This window comes from Paroedura picta, chromosome 2, assembly GCF_049243985.1.
Source record: "Paroedura picta isolate Pp20150507F chromosome 2, Ppicta_v3.0, whole genome shotgun sequence".
In the NCBI taxonomy this organism is placed as follows: Eukaryota; Metazoa; Chordata; class Lepidosauria; order Squamata; family Gekkonidae; genus Paroedura; species Paroedura picta.
Window position 1 is genome coordinate 73,884,009 of NC_135370.1, and position 21,513 is coordinate 73,905,521.

The window sequence follows — 21,513 nt, forward strand, 5'->3', positions numbered from 1 at the left end:
ATACTGCATCATTTTAAACCTCTGAAAGACTCTTCCCCTGCTTTTCCCCCCACATTGATTCCCAGGTTCACATGATGACTTCTGTCTATCACAGCCCTCTCAGTTCCAACAGTTTCCCTCTGCCTAAATATCAGCAGATCTTCCTCAGCTCAGGACACAGGCCCGAAAGGCTTCTCAAATTGTGTTGGTGTCCCTCTTTAAACCTGCCATTCTGAATGACAAAGCAATGGCTATCACCTAGAATCCACTTACTCTCCACTGGGTACCCTCCCCAATTCTTGCCTGCAGATACTGGCTAAAAATTAAGATTACCCTTACATGTTTCCCAAATAGTTCACCTGACCTGTCCTCAGACACCAGATCCCGCGAAGGGGGAAGATAAACTGTGGGGATGCGTTCCATTTCCTGGGAGATCACATACTGAGTGATGTCATCTTGCCATGATAAACCTGTCATAAAGACGAAAAGTCAGACTGTGGCTAGAAGGAGGCAAGAGAGCCAAACTCTGAAGCCAGCTCTTAATGGACCTTCCCACGCAATGCTTCCAAGGAAACAGGAAGGCAAGAAGGTTCACCTCTGACTATTCTTTCTGGCTTTGTGCACCACTGCCTCATTTCCCCTGCTCATGCCCATTGCTTCTTGCCAGACAGGTGTTCACTCACCTTGTGCCATAAGTTGCCGGAGCACGTCCTGTAGACGTTGCAGCACGGGTGCTGTGACTTGGAAGTAGGGCCGGTCTTGTAGTGAACTTTCCTGGCACTGACCAAACAAACCATCTGCAAGTACAACATGGCCACAGGGTCAAGTTGGTAATAAGCGGGTTGACATGCAGCCGAGAAGGAACTTCAATGCAGTGTAATGCATCTATACCAGCCTTCCTCAACTTTTTTACCATTGAGAAACCCTCAAAACATTCTTTAGGCTTTAAGAAACTTTTGGGTTATGAGTTTTTGAGAGTCAAAGCTCCCTTTGTCAGATACAAAGGGGAAGCATTTTTGTCCTGCAGGGATAATCAAGGTATCAGGCTTTCTTCCTGATCCAAAGTGGAAGAAAACTATAATATTGCAACATTATTTTCAGTATCCACAGGATTGTTAGTTCCGCAGGAGGTAAGCTCTGGGTTGCTCTTGTGGGCATAAGGGCTTTCAGATCGAATGTTGCTGCATGCAGGGTTCCCCTTCCTCCCCTTCCTCTATCCAAAATATACTCCAACAAACTGAGGAAAGGCAGCTTACAAAACTCCCAGAAGATGCTTTGAACCTCCACAGCAGTCTCATGAACCAACCTGTACTCCCACCTCAGTTCATTTACCTTGCACGCAGACTTCCTGCTGAGAGCACAGTCTCCTGTCAAACAGGCAGCCTGAAAAAGAGACAAGGACAGGTCAGAGATCCTCTGACGGAGAGATAGGAAATTCAGGATAGAAGTTTCTTCTTCAACACAGCATAACAGGTTCAACCAAGCTGAATGCTATCCCTACGGCAGAAGATGAACATCCATCTGGATTGAGACAATGCTTTCAGCAAGACAGGATTGAGATGCCTATTCCCCCCCTCCAGCCTTGGAACTTCCCTCCAAATTGTGGCTCTTTTCTGCCAAACGACGGCCCCTTAGGCTTGTAAAGGACTTTAAACTCTGCTGATTAGAGCATTAGGATATATGCCTCTAAATTCAAAAACATTTGACTGACAATGCCAATGTCTTTCACTTATAGTAGAAATGTCCTTGTGTACAAATGTCTTGGATAAATGTCATGAGACCGTGGTGGAATGGCTATAGATTCATGTTTTACTTACTAACTTTAACATTGAACTACTTGGATGAAGATTATCAGTATAAATACCTTTGTGAAATCTCAGTTGCTACAAAAAAAAGGAATATATATTTATTTTAATTATGAAAGTCTTAATTAGGGTACCGGATGTTGCTAAAATAGTTAAGGTCAATGGACAAAGTAGGCAGAAGGAACTGACATGTACATTGAGAGGGGAAAAGTGAGGCTCCACATTTCCTAGGAGAGTATGCACTGTAATTTTATATAACTGGCAAAAAACCTCATCAGACTGCAATATCCCAGGTAAAATATACATCTAGAATGATCTTTGATGCCAGGGTTGTCCAGATTGATTCAGGGTATGTGCCTCTATTGCCACATCATAGCAATTAGTACCTTTCAAAGACAGAAAGTTGTTCACTTCCAAATGCAAGTGGTTAAGAAAAGTATACAAAGTGATTATACTGTGAAATGGAAAATAAAAATGAAAAATTGGCCAACTTTTCTTTCTCACAGCTATGAGTATAAAACTATCACCAGAAACTCTGGATGACCTGGCAACTGACCCCCCCCCCAGTCATATGTAAAAGCAAAACCATTTTGCAGAAAGCCTTATTCCCTTTAAAAGCTGCTCCTGGAGAGATAAGAATAGCAGAATGGAAGAGGTAATTGAAATAATTAAATCACTGAAAACGGTATCTCCAAGTCCAGATAGGTCTTGGTTTTATAGATTTTCTTAAAAGGAAGAACTGGCACTGCATCTATCAGCAGCCATTAACGAGATACTGAAATATAAAATGAGGTACCAGATACCTATAGGGAGGCACAAATTGAAGCACTATTATAAGGCAAACAAACTGAGTTTCATCAGACTTACACCACTTTTAAGCCAGGATTCAAGCATTTGTAAATCTGATTCATCAAACAGATTTGTAAAACAAAATAAAAAATAAAACCTCCCAACAACCATTTCCCAATTATATGGACAGAGATCAGATGCAGTACAAGTTGGCTTGGCAGTTGATGGATAATGGCAGCAATCAAGAGAACATTAAGTGCATTTATATCCCACCAAAATCAATTGGATTTAAGTGCATAGTTAAATGCTTGATGGGGCAATCTTACAAGCTGGTGCACTGGCAGTCAAGCTCATAGTTTAAGAATACAAGGCTGAAAGGACACAAGCAGACTGCTGAAGCCAGAAGAATCTTCATCCAAACTGCTATTTGGTGGCTGTAGGAACAGAGGTGGCTCTGCCCGCATGTCATGGGCTTTAATACCAACTCTGCTCTGCCTCAGAACTTACCAACAGTTATTCAGGAGATGCTAAAATGTAGCACATAAGTGCCTTGTGCACAGTTGTTTCCAGATGGTGAGAAAGGACAATGATGATTTAGAAAGGGCATATTTCATGCACTACAACAACTGCCCTGGAGCATCTAACAACAGAACTAATGCCTATTAAGACATTTCACTGAACCAAGAGGTTTACTCTAAAGTCACCTCAATGCAATATGGGAGGTGATGACTAGGAAACATAATTTCAAGTGGTGAGGGGCAGCAGAGAGATGTATAACATGGTAAAGAACCAACCCCTATATCCAGTAGAGGCAATATACATTAATTCCTCATGGACACTGACCCTTAACAACCCCAAGGGACACAGCAGGGCACCCTTCTTTCCAGTTCACCCAGTTCTAATTGTTTGACGAAATTCTACACTGAACCTGCTATAACCCCAAATTTAAGCCAACCCAGAAAGAGGTTTTGCATGGGACAAAAAAATGCTGCTGTATTTGTGTTTATTCTCTAGACACAGACATAAGGCATTGTAAAGAAGAAGGTAACTTTGGTGTGCTGGGACAAGCCATACAGGGCATTATGTGGGACACCTTCAGAAACTTGAATTAAGCCTTGACAACTACAGGTAGCCAGGGAAGATGTTAAAGAGCAGATGTGCTTGGAATAAGCCAACTTTAATGGAATGGGAAACATCCTGTACCAATTAAGGCTTCCTATCAGATGTCAAGGCCTATTTTATATAGGGCACCTAATGTCCACCAGAGATATTATGGCAAGAGCAAAGACAAATCTGAACATGAAGGCAAACACTGGGGAACAGCAACAAGAAATGCAATTACTTGTGTGTGTACTGATATATTACCAAAACTAGATATTAAGCCCGCTGTGGCCAAAATACAGCGGGCCCTAGCATGATGGGTGGGTGAAGGGATGTGGCTCTTTTCAACATCATGACAAGAACATGTAAAACAGACCCCAATGACAGGTATATTGGGTTCATGCATGCAGATTAAAGGTAAAAGTAAAGGTATCCCCTGTGCACGCACTAGGTCATGTCTGACCCTTGGGGTGGTTTGCCAGTGCCTTCCCCAGTCATTACCGTTTACCCCCCCGCAAGCTGGGTACTCATTTTACTGTCCTCGGAAGGATGGAAGGCTGACTCAACCTTGAGCTGGCTGCTGGGATCGAACTCCCAGCCTCATGGTCAGAGCTTCACACAGCATGTTGCTGCCTTACCACTCTACAGAACACTAAATATGGGTGCAGGCCACAGACTATTTGGTGTGACGCTCTCAGTCTCCAATCAGTTCACCAGCGATGCCCCAGCATGCTTGTTGAACAGAAGTTTATCAGACCATTTTGCCTGACACGGTATCTCCTTTGCTTCACCCCCAAAGCAGGAATGTAGTTGAGCCAGGTTAGGCTGAACCACAGTTCCAGGACTGTTTTTAGATGACAACTCCTTCCCAAGGAAGCACCAGCTTACTTTCCTCTGGGCCTAGCACAACCCTAATCTACACCACGCAGCTCCTGGGGCTTGGAACATCAGCATCAGCATAGCAAAATCCATTTGACACTCATGCAGATCCCCTGGTTCATTGTCTATTAAAGACACCAGACAGCTGCTAGAGCTGACCAGGGTGCTGAAACAGATCAGCAACCGTTGTTGCCAGAGCCGGGGCTTGGAAAAAAGAGGAGAGAACAAATTTTGTAAGATCTAAAGCTAGTTGAGCTCTCCTAGCTCTAATTGGAACTGGCTTACCAGTTCAGAGGAAGCCAGACTGACGTAGAAGTTGAAGTACTGGAAATGGATCAGGGAAACTTGAGTTGGAATCCCTATTCAGGCCATGAAGCTTACTGGGTAACTTTCAGTCACTTATCATCAGTCATTTATCACAGGGATCTAGGAAGGATAAAAACTAGTAACAATGTGTACACCCTGAATTCCTTGTCAGAGTCAGGAAACTGGATATGGGTTCATCAATTATATTCCCATTTTTTTTAAGTGTAAGTCAGTTACAACAATCACTGTTCACCAAATCAGCAATTGTGGTTCAGAGAAAATAACTTGGAGTATGCAAACTAAGCAGGCTCAAAAACTGATACATAAATTAGTAATCTTGATTTTTATATTCTGAGCAGACTACTTACAAGGAAAAGGGAATTCCCTTTTGTGGGATATGGCTGAGTAGAGCAAGCTGGGTAATTTCCAGAGAATTGATTTTTTAAAGCTTAAATTGGATATTAAAAATTTGTTTACAATTCTGCTGTTGTATATGCACTTTAAAAATATTTTTAAATAACATGTTTTAAAAGCAAATTCGAACATAATGTAAACACAACCTTTAAAAATTTATAACTTATGTGTTTATGAAATGCTGTTTCCCCACGTACAGAAATAACTGAAGGAAACACATTTGCCAGACCTCCAGACAGAAGCATTCAAGCTATTTCTTTTAGATGATGGCTCGATAGCGGGGGGCCTGGGAATGGCAAGCACCACTGCCAGGAGCTACTCAGGGCTTCTGAACAAAGATTCCACCTGATCCCACCCCCAAACGACCCTAATGCAAACCAAATATCACAAATCACTTGGCTTGCTGTTACCAGGACTTTATCATAATAAAAGAATTGGCCTGCTTTTTATTCATTCATTTATTTATTTTATTATATCCCACTTTTCTTCCCAGTGGAGTGGGAACCCAAAGCTGCTCACATCATTCTCTTCTCCTCCCTTTTATTCTCACAACAGACCTGTGAGATAGGCTATCCTGAGAGTGCATGACTGTCCCAAGGTCACCTACCTGCCTTCCATGGCAAACTGTGGATTTGAACTTGAGTTTTCCAGATCCAATTCGACACTTTAACCACTACAACAGGCTGATAGGCATAACTCATGAGAGAATAAAGTGAGAAGAAACAAAATTGGCCACCAGTTTCAGGATGATTGAGGGAGTTCCAGGGCCAAAATGGACAGGCATGGGAAACTCCTGGCCCAGGCAAGAGAAACCATCACCATCCCGGGGAAGCTAAGGGTCTCTGTTTGTGGCAGATATAGTTCAGAAAATGATGCTATATGTTTTAAAAACTGACTAACAACCATAGACTGATGGTGGCAGTTGCATAGCTAAAACTAAAGGGAATTACAACACCGTAAACTAGGTTATCTTAGAAGAGTTGTTTTTTACTCCTCAAAGCGGTTTACAATTATTTTCCTCTCCCCACAACAAACATCCTTGAGGTCGGTGGGGTTGAGACAGCTCTGACAGGACAGTGACTAGCCAGATATTTTTGGCTCCCAGGCATTTAACGATACTGAGATCCATTTAAATGCCCACCAATCAGCTGATCCTGAGAAAAGTCTCTCTGCAGTATTAGCTTGGAGTCTGTGTGTGAAGGGGGGGGGGGAGGCAGAGTTTGATTATTCATCTAATCCTTATCCATGGTTCCTCTATATAATTGTGAAACAGCCTGGGGAGTGGAACGTATCTGGCTGTCCAAGTTGGAATAGGGCCAATCTGGGTGCAGCCAGCAATGCTCGCTGCACCTTGATTGTCCCTGCCCCTACAGCTCCTGCCCTCCCTCCCTGGAGGCTAGCCACGTTACTATCAGACATGCCACAGACACACAGAGAGACACAGAGCCCTGCCAGACCGAACACGAGCCCTCATTCCCTCCTATCACTCCTGCTGCAAGGGAGGCAGAGAGAGCTGCCCCAAGCTGCTGACAGAGACACAGAGAGAGCCGCCCCTGCTGGAGGGAGCTGCCACAAACTGCACACCAGGCCTCATTCCCTCCTACAAACCAGCCCTAATTACCTGCTATGCCTCCTGCTACGAGGTACACTGAGATACATGCAGTGAGAGGGAGAGAGACACAGAGAGAGATTTGTGCCTCCCGGTGTTCCCTGGGTCTTACCGCCCATTGCATTCCTGCTTGCAATTTATGAGACTGTTTGCCTTGTACACAAGGCAAACAGTCTCATAAATTTCACCTATATAATTCCTAGTATTTTTATTTAAAAGATTATGAATTCCACTGCTGGCCTTTTAAACAACAACAACAAAATCCTTTCAAGTATTTGGGATGTGTAGAAGGAGAAAAACACTAGGAAATACCAATTGGTTTTCCCAGACAAGATAATACAAAGTTCTCATTTGCTTTTATGGTGTATTCAATGTCATAAATTGCGTCCAACTTATGAATTAATGTGAGGATTGACAGTCCCCAGTTGGGGCCTGGGGATCCCTTGGGTTGCAGCCTCCGTTCCTCCATTTTTTGGCTCTCTCTCCATGGGTAATTATCAGGCATGGGTAGGAAAGAAACAGTAAATGTGACCTACTGACAACACCCAGAAATGACAGGCACATCAGTGAGCAATGCTCTGATTTGGGGACAGAATTCCATAAGAAGCTGATTCTGCCATAGAGTTTCTGCCCAAAAGCCAGAGCGTATCCTCCTTGCCATGACAAATGTCACTTCCAGGTGATGTCAGTACATTGTATTAATTTTTGGTGCTCTTCCCCACTCCCGAAATGTGCACCTCTATCCCATGCCAACAGCCATGAGAAACTTGGGAACCCTAATTAATGTCCTCCAAAGCATCCCATCATTAACAGCCTTGCTCAGGACTTGCAAACTGAAAGCCATGGCTTCCTTAATTGAGTCAACCCATTCCACATTGGCTCTTCCTCTTTTCCTGCTGGCTTCAACTTTTCCTAGCATTTTCAGAGAGTCTTCCCATAATGTGACCATAATATGATGATAGCCTCTGTTTGCCTCTGTTCCATACATGCTTGCTTTGGGGAAGGCAGCATATAAACATATATGCAAGCAGAGAAGCATGTTTGCAAAGGCACAGCTGGGCAGGAGGGCAATTTCTGTTCAACTCTATTTCTTTTTTTTATCTGGCAGTGTTCTCCTCCCCTCCATTGCTGAACTATTTACCAACACCTGTTAGTAATGACTTCAAAAAAAGTGAAAGGAAGGGGCAAAAGAGAAAGCTCCCTAATGCTTGATTAATATTGGATGCAGCAGACAGCTGCCAAATGTTTACTGCTGTCTCCCAAAAATGAACAGGAAACTCGTCCCTCTGAAGACACAAGGGCACACAGCAGATGTGTAACCACCTAGCTTCCATGAGTTGCAGCTTCCTGGTCTGCATCTGCCACCTGTCTGCAGTCGTATTTACCCTTCAAACTTTATGGCATTCACTTTGGCAAAACAATAAATACATTCTGCAAAACAGAGCAAATCAGTCCAGAGATGCTGAAACATTGCTTGGTCAGGTGAGGCAAATTAATGAAAAAACTGCACATTTTAACTTCCCTACCCAAATTACAACCTCATTTGGTCCCTCCTGACATTCCAACTCTTTCCAAAAAATGTTGACGGAGACAGCTGGATGTCATACTGACAACCTTCCAAGTAGAAAGTCCACGAGAACAGCTGCATAAACCCATCTGCTGTCACTGTGGCTCTAGCAAGAAAGAGCCCAGCCACTTTGGCTCTCCTTTCACATCCTAGAGCACTCTAGCTGATCATAATCCACAAGCTGCAATAGTATTTAGCACATGCGTTGCAGGATGTGAAGTGTAGAAGGTCACAGTTTGGAAATGGTGAACTTAATTGCTTGGTGCAACCATATGCTAAGGGTCTGGCAAGATGCCCAAATGGCCCCATGCTAGGCACCACCTAGTCCATACAATAAGAATGTAGATATTGCAGTGCCATTAACTTCCAAGTCTACACTCCTACCAACCAGGTAGCTTGCGGTTAATAGTCTTTCCTAAGAGCATCCATCCACCACTTTCCCGAAGGCCCTCATAGCATAAACACAGCCATTCTCAGTGGTGACCATATTGCCCCCTGGGTGGCCCTGCACAATTGGAGGAGGCTACAGACTAGAAAATGTGAGAAGGGAAGCCCAAAGGGCTTATGGGGGCCCTGGTAACTGAACTGATGAAATAACCCTTTTTGCCAAGTATGATGGCATTAATTGCTAGAAAGTTCAACCTTCGTCAAGGGAAAGAAAAAGAAATCATATAATCCATTCCCTTGTGTATGAATGAATTAATGCATTCAATTAAAATTGAACAGACATGCTTCTCTTGGTCAGCTGTCCTAAAAAATTGTCTTGTGTCTATATAAGGTATGTTAAGTATAGTTAGTTCACTCTTAGCTTAGGTCTTTTTAAACCTAGCTCATTGCACAAGTGGCCAGCCTACTGCAGGGTGCCCCAGAATCTGAGAAAGATCTCCTACTGTTGATGATGAAGGAACTATTTCAAGAGAAAAGAGACTGTTGACAAAGGAAGGAGGACTTCGGAACAATTATTTCCAGAGATGACATCAGCATACTTGTGGGCTTAGTGTGTTAGTTTATACATGCAAACTGCCTCTACTTTTAATTCCTAGGCCTTTGGAATGAAAACTAGAAGGAGCCAGGACATGGAAAGAATCGTCCTTGCCTCCCATCAGGCACTTGTATAAGGAAGAGCACAGCTGCCAAGTCAGTGAGTCAGAACAGACCACAGCAACACACTCAACGTTGAACTACTACTGACGTCTTTGCCAGCATGAGTCAGAAGCCCCCAGAGAGGGAGTCTACAGCCAGGCATATCAAGGAGGGCTCTGGCTTCATCAGCACACCTGGTCCAAGGCAGTTTTCAGTCAAACATTCTGCAGATGCAGATTCTTGGAAGAAACTTCGGCACTCGATCCATATCAGTCTGGCTTCTGACCTGGCCACGGGGTGGAGAAGGTGCTGGTCGCCCTGCTGGATGATCTCCGTCGCCAGCTGGATAGAGGCGGGTCGGCAGTGCTGGTTCTTCTGGACCTGTCGGCCGCTTTTGACACCGTGGACCACGAATTGTTGGTCCACCGCCTCGCCGAAACGGGGATACGGGGCACAGCTTTACGCTGGATATGCTCCTTTCTCCAGGACCAGACCCAGAGGGTAGCAGTGGGGGATGAGCTCTTGCGCTCCTACAGACTTCCATGTGGAGTCCTACAGGGCGCGGTCCTCTCCCCCACATTATTTAACGTCTTTATGCGCCCTCTGGCCCAGCTGGTGCGGAGTTTTGGACTGGGTTGCCACCAGTACGCTGATGACACCCAGCTCTATCTCCTCATGGACGGCCGCCCGGACTTTCCCCCGGAACCATTTGCCAGATGTTTGGAAGCGGTGACAGAATGGTTCGAGCAGAGTTGCCTGAAACTCAACCCCTCCAAGACAGAGGTCCTGTAGCTGGGACGTAGGGGGCGGGATCAGGAAGTGCGCTTGCCCACCCTGGGAGGGGCGCATCTTACCATCGCGTCCCAGGCCAGGAATTTGGGCGTGATCATTGATGCCTCCCTAACTTTGGAGGCACAGATCAAAAGAGTAGCGGGCCCGGCATTCTTCCAACTTCGCCAGGCCCGACTACTAGCGCCCTACCTGTCCCCCGAACACCTGGCCATGGTGATCCATGCAACGGTCACCTCCAGAATAGATTTCTGTAACTCGTTCTACACGGGCCTTCCCTTGTCCTTGATCCGGAAACTTCAGCTAGTGCAGAATGCAGCTGCTAGGGTCCTAACTGGCACACCTTGGAGGGCCCATATCCAGCCAGTGCTGAGGCAGCTGCACTGGTTGCCAATTGCTGCCCGGATCCGGTTCAAGGTTTTGGTTTTAACCTTCAAGGCTTTACGTGTTGGGACCCACATACCTGAGGGACCGCTTATCGCCCTATGCCCCCCGTAGAGTTTTACGTTCTGCGGGAGAAAATCTATTGGTCATCCCCGGCCCTAGGGAAGCACGCCTGGCCTCGACCAGGGCCAGGGCCTTCTCGGTCCTGGCCCCTGCCTGGTGGAATGAACTCCCGGGAGAGCTGCGGGCCCTGCGGGACCTTCCATCGTTCCGCAGGGCCTGCAAGACGGAGCTCTTCCGCCAGGTTTACGGTTGAGACCAGGCTTTACATCTATGCCCCCCCGGGACCTGAGGATTGGGATTATAGACGGGTACCACCAGTATCCCCTCTCCACTTGCTAGGGGGGGAATGGGTAGTTGATTAGCCGCTCTTGCCAGGTAGTTATTAACTATTGATATGTTAATTGGTTTTTAATGTATTTTATGGGGTTTTATACTGTTGTAACCCGCCACGAGCCACAAGGGAGTGGTGGGTAATAAATTCAATAATAATAATAATAATAATAATAATAATAATAATAATAATAATAATCACTAGAGAACCCCAAAATGCTTTCTATACTGGCTACCTCTTGCCCTTCAACCTGAATGGTGACAGATCCCAGTGCTACTTAAGAGAGTGGGGAGCAGTGACAGCTACTGAGAACACCTCCAATCACATTCCCCACAGCATCTGTAATGAAGGAAGCACCACACATTCTTCCAAATGGGAGGGGGGTCTGTAACTGCAGAGAGAGAGATCATCTAGCTGCCCATCTTGCAAAGCTGCTACTACAGGCCAGGTAGGATGAGAAGGGTCTAACTGCTTTGGGGATAAGATCTGTTAGCACTTTCTTTCCCATTTACCTCCTCCTAAGTAACGCATTCTTTGAAACAGCTAGTAAACTATAATCTCATGTCAACTGAGACTACAGATAGAAGACAGTCAAGAATTGAAAGAATTTGTCTCACCAGCCTCTGCTCTCAAGCAGCTTCCAAAATGCCATGTATCTGAGACATAGTCCTTTTACCATGTCCAGGCACACCTTTCGTTGCTAATTTAGCTGGGCAATCCAATCACAAATTCCTACTGCGATCACAGAAACTTGGCCAGGGCTCTCATACAGCTCAAGCAAATGGGAGTGGGAATAGCTTGTTCTTATTGCACTCCAGAGATCCACAAGAAATAATCCTGTCTTCACACAGGGCCACATGAGGCTTCACCCCCATCATACAATATGGATTGCACATCCAACTGCAAAAAACTGGAGCAGACTTTCCTCCAGCGGCTCTTGTGTCAATACTGTTTCTTTCAGGATAAGCACCTTTGATTAATTTGACCAGCCTAGCCAACTATTTCTCAAATGTGCCGGGGGGAGGGGGGAGAAGAAGTGGGTGATTAGCTTCAGAAAGAACCACCTAAAATATCAGATCAGGTGGGGTTGGTGGGCAGAAACCATAGCATGACCTTTCTGAGGTCCAAAGATGCAAGAGTAGCATCTCCTCCCCATTTGGAAATTATTTCATTAGCACTGTTGCCCTTCCTCTTAAGACCATTCACCAGAGATTATCCTACTTTCTTTTTAGTAAGGGCTTTATGAGACATGAATATACATTGTTTCTCCTCCTCCTGCAACTAGAGGCTCTGTTGTAAATTTGCAGGGCCAGGGGATGACCCCTAGACTGGAGTGAAGAAAGGATTCACCCTCCAAGGTGGTTTAAGTCCTGCAGTCCACCCCCAGACTGCTTAGAGCCTTTGCTGAAGACATTTTTTTATTTGAATACTCCCATGCCATGAACTGCTGCCTCATTTGTAAAATTCAGTGAACACAACTGTCTGAAGAAGGCTTGCAGAGAACCATCTGGTATTCAATTGTTAGATTCCCTCTCCAGTTTTCTCCACTTCCCCAATATAAGAAAAAAACAAATATAATTTTTTTTCTGCTAGAAATTGAGTCAAAGACACCAGAAAACAATGACAAAAATCAAAAGCTGGCCAGGAGTATACTCCAAAACTTAGAACAAATCCACCAGTATATCCACACTCCAAGCTTGCAGAGATATTTTTGACTGCATTTAATTAAACCTTTTTTAATGCTACATTAAGGAGTCTTCCATACAGAGTACCATTAACAGCGCAGCATAAGATGCACAGAATAGGATTTGGCTTGAAATCAAACTGTGCAAGGAAGGCCATGAGGAATGCAGTATTTACAAATGCTTGACCTAGCTGTTAATGGCCCTTCACCACCACCCCAATTGCCAAGAGCACAGGGCTCAATTCCCACAATGGTACAAATAGGAGAAAACTCACTCAGTCTCTTTGACACTCTTGAATAGAACAGAAACTAACTCTATAAAAGGAAAAGACTAGGAATATATCCCAAACTACAATCTCATTGTCTTGAGCAGAGGAAGGTCCACGGCCACTACTATTCAATATGTAAAATACCCCAGAATGTTTTTCACTATGATAAAAAGGATATAATGAAACAAAACAGCCATGAGATGCAATTTAAATCAGTTCTTCAAAACTGAATTTCCAAACGTTTCTGTTCAGTTACATTAATCAAATGTATCAGTCCGACTTTTCAGTACTAATCAAATTGGGTTTAGGCAAAAATGACTTTTAAAGCTCATAGGTAGTGCTGCATTGAGGTCAGGAGGGTGGAAAACAGCTCTAGAGAGACAATATCCATCTTCTCAGGTTCCAACATGAGCTTCATAAGCACAGGTATTTGCATATTTAGCACTAAAGCCACTGAGGAAGGCAGGCTTTTGGTTTTCCCACACAGCAACTTGGTTTCTCAAAGACTCACCATTTCTAACTAAAAAGAGAACCAGTCCATAATGTCTCCAGTACTCATGGCTATTACAAAAAAAATAACCAAACAGAATGCAGTTGCTAAAATCTCCAAGATTATAGATGCTTCCAGCTCCACATTTTGGCCCCATTCTTTTTTTGTCCCCCCCTCCCCAAATTCAGCATCATAGCACACCTGTGTATAACCTTGTTCTCAAGTATTTTGGTATTAGGAGTATAATGAAGCTAACCTAAGCAGCACTGCCTTCAATTACCATTTCTGCCAAGTCTGAATGAAATGTGAGTCACACAGACAAGAGTATATTGTTATCCTGGGTGAATTAAACAACCATTTACCAACTTGCATCTTGCTGCTCTGCACTTGGCAAGCTGCTTGTGGCCTGTCACATCTCAGCTTCTATGGATTTCTAAAAAGAAAGAAATTTTGAAGCTGGCGATGGCAAAAGCTTTATTCAGAATGAGTTCCTAGGTATAAAACCTCGTTTTCGTATGTTACTTCCCCAGTAAACTTATTCCTTAATTGGTTTTTTTCAGAGATACAAACATAGTCTTCAACCCACTACCTAATTCTTATATTTTATATTTTAAGTCATATAATTTGGGTCTATTAGTATCAATGATTCATAAAGGTAACATCTTATAAATGACCCCATTTATAAGATAGTTACCTTCATGGACCTTTGATATTAATAGACCCAAGTTATATAGCTTAATATAAAGTATAAGGTATATAAAATATAAGGTAGTGGGTTGAAGACTTTGTTTGTATCCCTCCCAAAAAACCAATTAAGAAATAATTTTACTGAGGAAGTAAAATACAAAAATGAGGTTTTATACCTAGGAACTCATTCTGAATAAAGCTTTTGCCATCGCCAGCTTGGAAATTTATTTCTGTTTATTCATCTTCGGCTGATGGGTCATCTCGGCTTGTATCTATGGATTTCTAAGCAGGTGAAGAAGTTTGGTTAGCCTCTGATCACCGCTTGGTAAGGTGGCTTTGTTTTCCTGCCAAATGGCTACATGTATCACATAAGTTACCATTTGGCTTTCGCTAAATCTTTAAAAACTGCATAAATTATTTAGCACATAATCAGATTGCATAATTAAAGTTAATATACACTTTGTCCATCTGAATCCATGGCAATATGAACATTCAGATGGAATTTTTTAGCAGCAAGGAAAACTATTGATGCACCATCTTTACACTAACAAACATTAATTCTGTGTACCAAAAGTTCTTCCACTCATACTTAAAAACTCATTACAAGAGGTTGAATTAAACTTTAATTGAATAGACAACTGTAAAGTGAATTGTTTCTGGTTTTAAATCTTTTGATAGCCTCTAAACAGTCATTTATACTTTAAAAAGAGAAATCTCCTGCCCCTCTTCCAATTCATTGCCCTGATCCTGTCTCTGGCTTAGAGTAGGAGATTTGTTTTTAGATTTCAGCATCTTGCCAAAGATATTCCCTCCCAGGCGACACTCCTGGGGAAAGGAAGAGGTCAGCTTTGAAATACCAAAACCCAGCAAAGCATCCACTCCAATATCAGATTCGGGGCTTTGTCTGATAGAATCATATAAAAGAAGAGACCAACCTTACTGTGAGACCTAGCAAGCTTTGTGAAATACATGCAAACCTTTCAAAGTTATTGTCTGGTCTTCCTGTTTCATGCATACCAGTCATAACCATTGCTAACATTTTCACATTGCTGTCATGGTCCACCTTCTGCAAGAGGCCCTATTGCTGAGGCAAAGCTTTGCTCACTTTGCTCAGGCTCACCTCCACAGTAACTGCTGTCTTCCCCAAAGCTGCCACGATGCAGAACCCCAGAGGGAGGAAAGCATTCGGGATGCAGCACTCCTCACCAGACTTCCTCCACAGCAGCCTCCATGCCCCCCCCCCCAATATAGCTGGAAATAGCTCAGAAAAACGACACCTTCCTCAGCTCTTAAAACATTATGAGCCAAGTAATCATTCCAAGTAAAAGTGGCAAGACGACAGGGCATCACCTCTTCCTTGGATACAGAAGGTGCAGTTGGCAGCTTCATCCACTACCAGCCTCTGTCTGCAAAGGGCAGTGAAAATCTTGCTTTACCAAATTTCTGCCCATGAGAAGCATGTCTTAGAATAGGGCTACCCATGTTCCAAGGCAGTCACTAAGCTCTCCTGGGCAGTTCTAGAAGGGTTGCTATTACAGACACATCACCAAATGTTTCAGTTCCAGTTCAGTACTAAAGAGCCGAACTGACTACAGCACAGGAGGCTGCCATGCAAATTTGCTGGACTCTGAGGGCCAGGAGACAAAAAGGGGCATTGAGCAGCTTCTGTACTTTTAGGTCTCTTACGCAGGGATTAATTTTGCAAATGAGGAACAGCTATAAGGAAGCAGAAACCAATAAGCAGGTGTCCACAGAAGGCGCCAGTGCACCCACCCACTGGTATTGGGGCGGGAAAGGGGGAGAAGAAGAGCACCGCTACAGAACCTCTGTCACCCCTCCCTCCTTCCAGGCTGTCAAAACTCCCCAAAGCCCTCCGAAAACGGGTCGGGCTCCTGTCTGCAACAGGCAGCTGGTCAGGCTGGAGGGGGATGAAGAGAAAGGCCCGGCGAGAATGACGTCAGTGATTGAACGGAGAAGGAAAACACGACCGGCGGGCGGGCGGGAGAAAAGCTCGGCTCGGCAGGCGAAGGAAGAAGCCGGGGCGGCAGGGATGGAGAGCCAGCCGAGCCGGTGACGCGCACATGACAGGCTGCCACGCAAAATGGTGACAACATCCCTTTAGCGGGGGCGGGCTCTGCACTAGGCGGCGGGGGCCAATTCATGCCACAGGAGCCTGCGGAGCGGACACTCGAGCATCATCCCTCTCCAGCAGGAGGAGCGGGCGGGAAAGGGAGGCCCCACCCACCGTCACAGGCCCGCCGTGGGTCGCGAGGAGATGTGTCCCCGCCTGTAGCGTCAAAGGCACGGCTGCAGGGGGCGCCGGTGGGGACGCTCTCTTTTGCCCCCCCCCTTGCCGCGCGGCCGGGTGGTCTATAGAAAGGGGGCAGGTCCTGCCGCCCCCCCCCCCTTGCTTTAAGGACTCCAAACTCGGCTGCTCTCCTCCCCGTAAATACTTGGCGAGCGCCCAGAGCGGGGGATCAATGGCTTGATGGGGGCGAGGAGCAGGAGGTCCAGGGGGCGAGGGGCAGCCCGCATGCCCGAGGCGGGCTGGCCCGGGAAGAGCGCGTCCTGCCATATGGAGGCGAAGGAGCTGTCCCCGCTCTCCGCAAGAGGGAGGGAGAACGAGGAGCCAGTTGCCGGGCAGCTGCACAGCCACTCACCCCGCCCACTGCCGCTGCCAGCATCCCTGGCCGAGCCTCCCCGCTCCCTCTTCCATCCGCGGCCGGAGCATCTGAACTCTCGGGCACTCCCGCCCGCCCGTCCGCCCGCCCGCCCACCCCCGCGCATCCTTCCTCACCGTGCAAGACCGGCAACGGGCGCTCCCCGGCAGCCGCGGGCCCGAGGAGCAGCAGCCACAGCAGGAGGAAGCAGCCAAACGCCCGGAGCAGCCTCCGCCACCGCCCCATGCCGGCCGATGCCCCCGCTCACAGCCCCGGCAGCCGCCGCCTCCACGGCCGCTGCACCATCCCTCGCCCGGCAATCAGCGCCCCCTCCAGACCGACCCGGAGACACGCGCCTCCTCCCGACACGAGCCGCTCTCAATCGGCATGCAAAACACACACGGCTGTGCCTATCGCGGCAAGGAGGAAGGGCACGCCTCTGTACGGCCAGCCAATCGCAACAGGCCATGGCCACGCCCTACTTCGACAAGCCTCCCCTCCGTAGGCTACATTAGGCGCTGGGCCACGCCTCTCGCTGGACCCGGCCTCATCCTCCGGTCGAGGGTTTCCGCGCCTTCAGCCAGCTGCGCGAGCAACACAGAGCCCGGTGGGCACGCCCCTCGATGATGACGCCTGACAGCTAGCCCCAGTCGTTCCGAATGGCCCCTCCCGCAGGTAAGCGCTTAACCAGGCTGGGCTTTGGCTGAGTGCCACAGAAACCTCCACCACGATCCTTCTGGAGAACGCGGCAACCCAAAATAGCTTTGCTACGTTAGAAATCCCCCGCTCCTCTGGATGACGCAGTTCGCAAGTCACAGAGGACACCTCTGTGTTTGGTCTTTAAGGGGCTTCAAAGTTCCATGTATTTTTGCTGCCACAGACAAGCACATATTCTCTGGAATGGTACCCATCTTAGCCACCACCCACAACCTGTCTTCTGCATCTGAGGGTAGTGAGGTTAACAAGAGTGCCTTGTGGTCTTTAGTGCCAAGACTCAAGCGGCATAATTCAGGGAACCCACCAAGTGCACTATCCAAATACCACTTCTTCACCTCCACCCACAATCAGGAAAACACGTGATGTCAAAGGAAGACATCATACAGAAGCATGATCTTCCGATTGCTGTAGCATATTTCCATCACTGAATAACACCTATATTGCAATCCTTGCTCTCTGGAAAAGTCATATTGTGCTACATCCTTCATTTTTGTTTGCTCCCTTATTCATAGGCTGCAAATGAATGACTAACACAATCATAAGCAGAAAGCCAGAAATATCCAGAGAAGACATAGTGCAAGCTATAGCACACAGCTATTAGGCTGCACAAATAACAAATTAACTATAAGGACAATGTTTTATACAAGGTATAAACTTTCCTGTGTAAGCATACTTCTTCAAATACAGACTGTACATGAAGTGTGCTTGTACATGAAGACATACCTTGAATAAAACTGTATTGGTCTTATAAGTGCCACTGGACTCAAACTTTGTTCTACTTGTCCTTACAGTAAATTAACTTTATGCTGAACTTTGTTCTGCTGCTTCAGACCAACATGGCTACCTGAACCTATAAGGACTGCTAGTTAGGATCAGCAGCAAAACCAATAGTCTTCCAGATACTTGTGTCAGGACACACATGCACTGTGAGTAATTCTGATTTTCCTACACTTCTGCCAACATAATTAGGGATGATCACTAGTTTAGATGGGCTTAGAAAGGGGTCAGACAAGTCCATAGGTTAGCCCAATATCTGTATCCATATCAACATAATCTATATACCCTATTTCTCATGTGGGCAATCTGGAATGACCACTCTAGCAAATTTCTTGCCAGTCCCAATTTGTCAATGCTTAATTCTCAAGGCTAGCTGGACACGGTCAAACAAGAGATGACAAGACTGAACATCGACATTTTAGGAATCAGTGAACTAAAATGGACAGGAATGGGTGAATTTAATTCCGATGACCATCAGGTATACTACTGTGGACAAGAATCTCGCAGAAGAAATGGAGTAGCCTTCATGATCAATAAGAGAGTAGGAAAAACAGTCTTGGGATACAATCCCCAAAATGACAGAATGATCTCAGTTCGAATCCAAGGCAAACCATACAACATCACAGTAATCCAGGGCAGAGTCTGCACTTACTTTCTTTATTCCATTGTCAATCCTGTTGAATTCAGATCGCTTTGAACTCGGGTCTTCCTCTCCCCCCTCCTCCCCATTGAAACAGGAAAGTCTTCTGCACGTGGTTAGGGAGGCTCAGAAGGTGGTGGTGGTGGGGCTCTTTCTTTTCTTGAAGCCTCTTTCTTTTCTTGAAGGGGGGGAGAAGCCAAGCAGGGAGCCTCTTTCTTTTCTTGGATGGGAGGGGGAGAGGATCGAAAAAGGCAGAGGAGGGAGGAAAAATCCAGGACTGACACAAGTTGAGAGAAGTTAGGGGCTTCTCCTTTAAGGCAAACGTGTCACATGACCAGGTGTAGCCTATCAGAGGTTCTCTACCACGGAGCTTTCTTTATTCAGGATTTTCAGCAGTCTCCTATATGGCACAATAAAGGTAGAGTCACTCCGGATCAATCCTTCTTGCTGCAGAAGGAAAATTAAAATCGCCCAAAATCCAAACTGAAATCGAATTCTGTGTAGAGGGCAGGGACTGAATCGATCTGGGGTTGGAATAAAAGCTCCGTGCAGTTTACACCCAGGTCTATGCCCCAACCACTGCTGCTGAAGAGAATTAAGTTGACCAGTTCTATGAAGCCCTACAACACCTTCTAGAAGCTACACCAAAAACTGATGTGCTTATCATCATGGGGGATTGGAATGCTAAAGTAGGAAACCAAAAGATAACCGGGATAACAGGCAAGTTTGGCCTTGGAGTACAAAATGAAGCAGGGCACAGGCTGGTAGAATTTTGTCAAGAGAATACAATGGTCATAACAAATACTCTTTTCCAACAACCCAAGAGATGACTCTACACATGGACATCACCAAACGGTCAACAAAGAAATCAGATTGACTATGTGCTCTGCAGCCAAAGATGGAGAAGTTCTATACAGTCAGTAAAAACAAGACCAGGAACTGATTGCTGTTCAGATCATCAGCTTCTTGTTGCAAAATTTAGGCTTAAATTGAAGAAAGTAGGGAAATACACTAGGCGACTCAGGTATGAACTAAATCATATCCCTGACAAATATACAGTAGAGATGACAAATAGATTTAAGGAATCAGATCTGATAGACAGAGTGCCTGAAGAACTATGGATGGAGGTTCGCAACATTGTACAAGAGGTAACAACTAAAACCATCCCAAAGAAAAAGAAATGCAAGAAAGATACACCCAATTGAATGCAGAATTCCAGAGAAAAGCTAGAAGAGATAAGAATGCCTTCTTAAATGAACAGTGCAAACAAATAGAAGAAAACAATAGAATGGGGAGGACCAGAGATCTTTTCAAGAAAACTGGAGATATGAAGAGAACGTTTCATGCAAAGATGGGTATGATAAGGGACCAAAATGGAAGAGACCTCACAGAAGCAGAAGAGATTTTTAAAAGGTGGCAAAATTATACAGAAGAACTATACAAGAATGTGGAATGTTCTTCACAGGAATGTGAAGTCAAATGGGCCTTAGGAAGTCTGAGCAACAATAAAGCTAGTGGTGGTGACAGCATTTCAGTTGAACTATTCAAAATCTTAAAAGACTCAGTAAAAGTGCTACACTCAATATGTCAGCAAATTTGGAAAACTCAACAATGGCCACAGGATTGTAAAAGGTCAGTTTACATTCCAATGCCAAAGAATGTTCAAACTACCGCACCATTGCACTAATTTCTCATGCTAGCAAAGTTATGCTCAAAATTTTACAAGCTAGGCTCCAGCAATATGTGGACCGAGAACTTCCAGAAGTACAGGCAGGATTTCGAAGAGGCAGAGGAACTAGAGATCAAATTGCCAACATATGGTGGATCATGGAGAAAGCTAGGGAGTTCCAGAAGAACATCTATTTCTGCTTCATTGCTAAAGCCTTTGATTGTGTGGAGCACAACACATTGTGGCAAGTTCTTAAAGAGATAGGAATACCAGAGCATCTTATTTGTCTCTTGAGAAACTTTTATGAAGGTCAAGACGCAACAGTGAGAACTGAACATGGAATCTGCAGCCAATGGGAACAGCATCCTGCCCTCCTCCAAATGACCTTTCAAATATTTAAAGAGGGCTATCATGTCCCCCCTCAACCTCCTTTTCTCCAGGCTGAACATTCCCAAGTCCCTCAACCTATCTTCATAGGGCTTGGTCCCTTGGCCCCAGATCATCCTCATCGCTCTCCTCTGTACCCTTTCAATTTTATCCACGTCCTTCTTGAAGTGAGGCCTCCAGAACTGCACACAGTACTCCAGGTGTGGTCTGACCAGTGCCATATACAATATGCAGATGATACCACTCTAATGGCAGAAAGTGAAGAGGAACTAAAGAGCCTCTTAATGCGGGTGAAGGAGGAGAGTGCAAAAGTTGGCTTGAAACTCAACATCAAGAAAATGAAGATAATGGCATCTGGCCCTCTCAATTCCTGGCAAATAGATGGGGAAGAAATGGAGATAGTGACAGATTTTATTTTCCTGGGCTCCAAGATC

At 45.4% G+C, this 21,513-nt stretch overlaps 1 protein-coding gene across 4 annotated transcripts in view; it reads right to left on the reverse strand.

Moving 5' to 3' along the window:
• PTPRN (protein tyrosine phosphatase receptor type N) overlaps nucleotides 1-17,277 on the reverse strand; it is a 38,796-nt gene extending 21,519 nt beyond the window's left edge. For 2 of the 4 annotated variants that reach the window (XM_077320798.1, XM_077320796.1), the window contains exons 1-4: nucleotides 17,027-17,277; nucleotides 1,312-1,362; nucleotides 663-776; nucleotides 344-449 (exon numbers count right to left, since the gene is read on the reverse strand). In XM_077320798.1, coding sequence (XP_077176913.1) covers nucleotides 344-449; nucleotides 663-776; nucleotides 1,312-1,362; nucleotides 17,027-17,135 — 380 coding nt within the window. In that variant the 5' untranslated portion in view covers nucleotides 17,136-17,277. The remainder of the gene's footprint in view (nucleotides 1-343; nucleotides 450-662; nucleotides 777-1,311; nucleotides 1,363-17,026) is intronic. The other 2 variants (XM_077320799.1, XM_077320797.1) reach the window with 1 other exon arrangement.
• Between the last annotated feature and the right edge of the window lie 4,236 nt (nucleotides 17,278-21,513).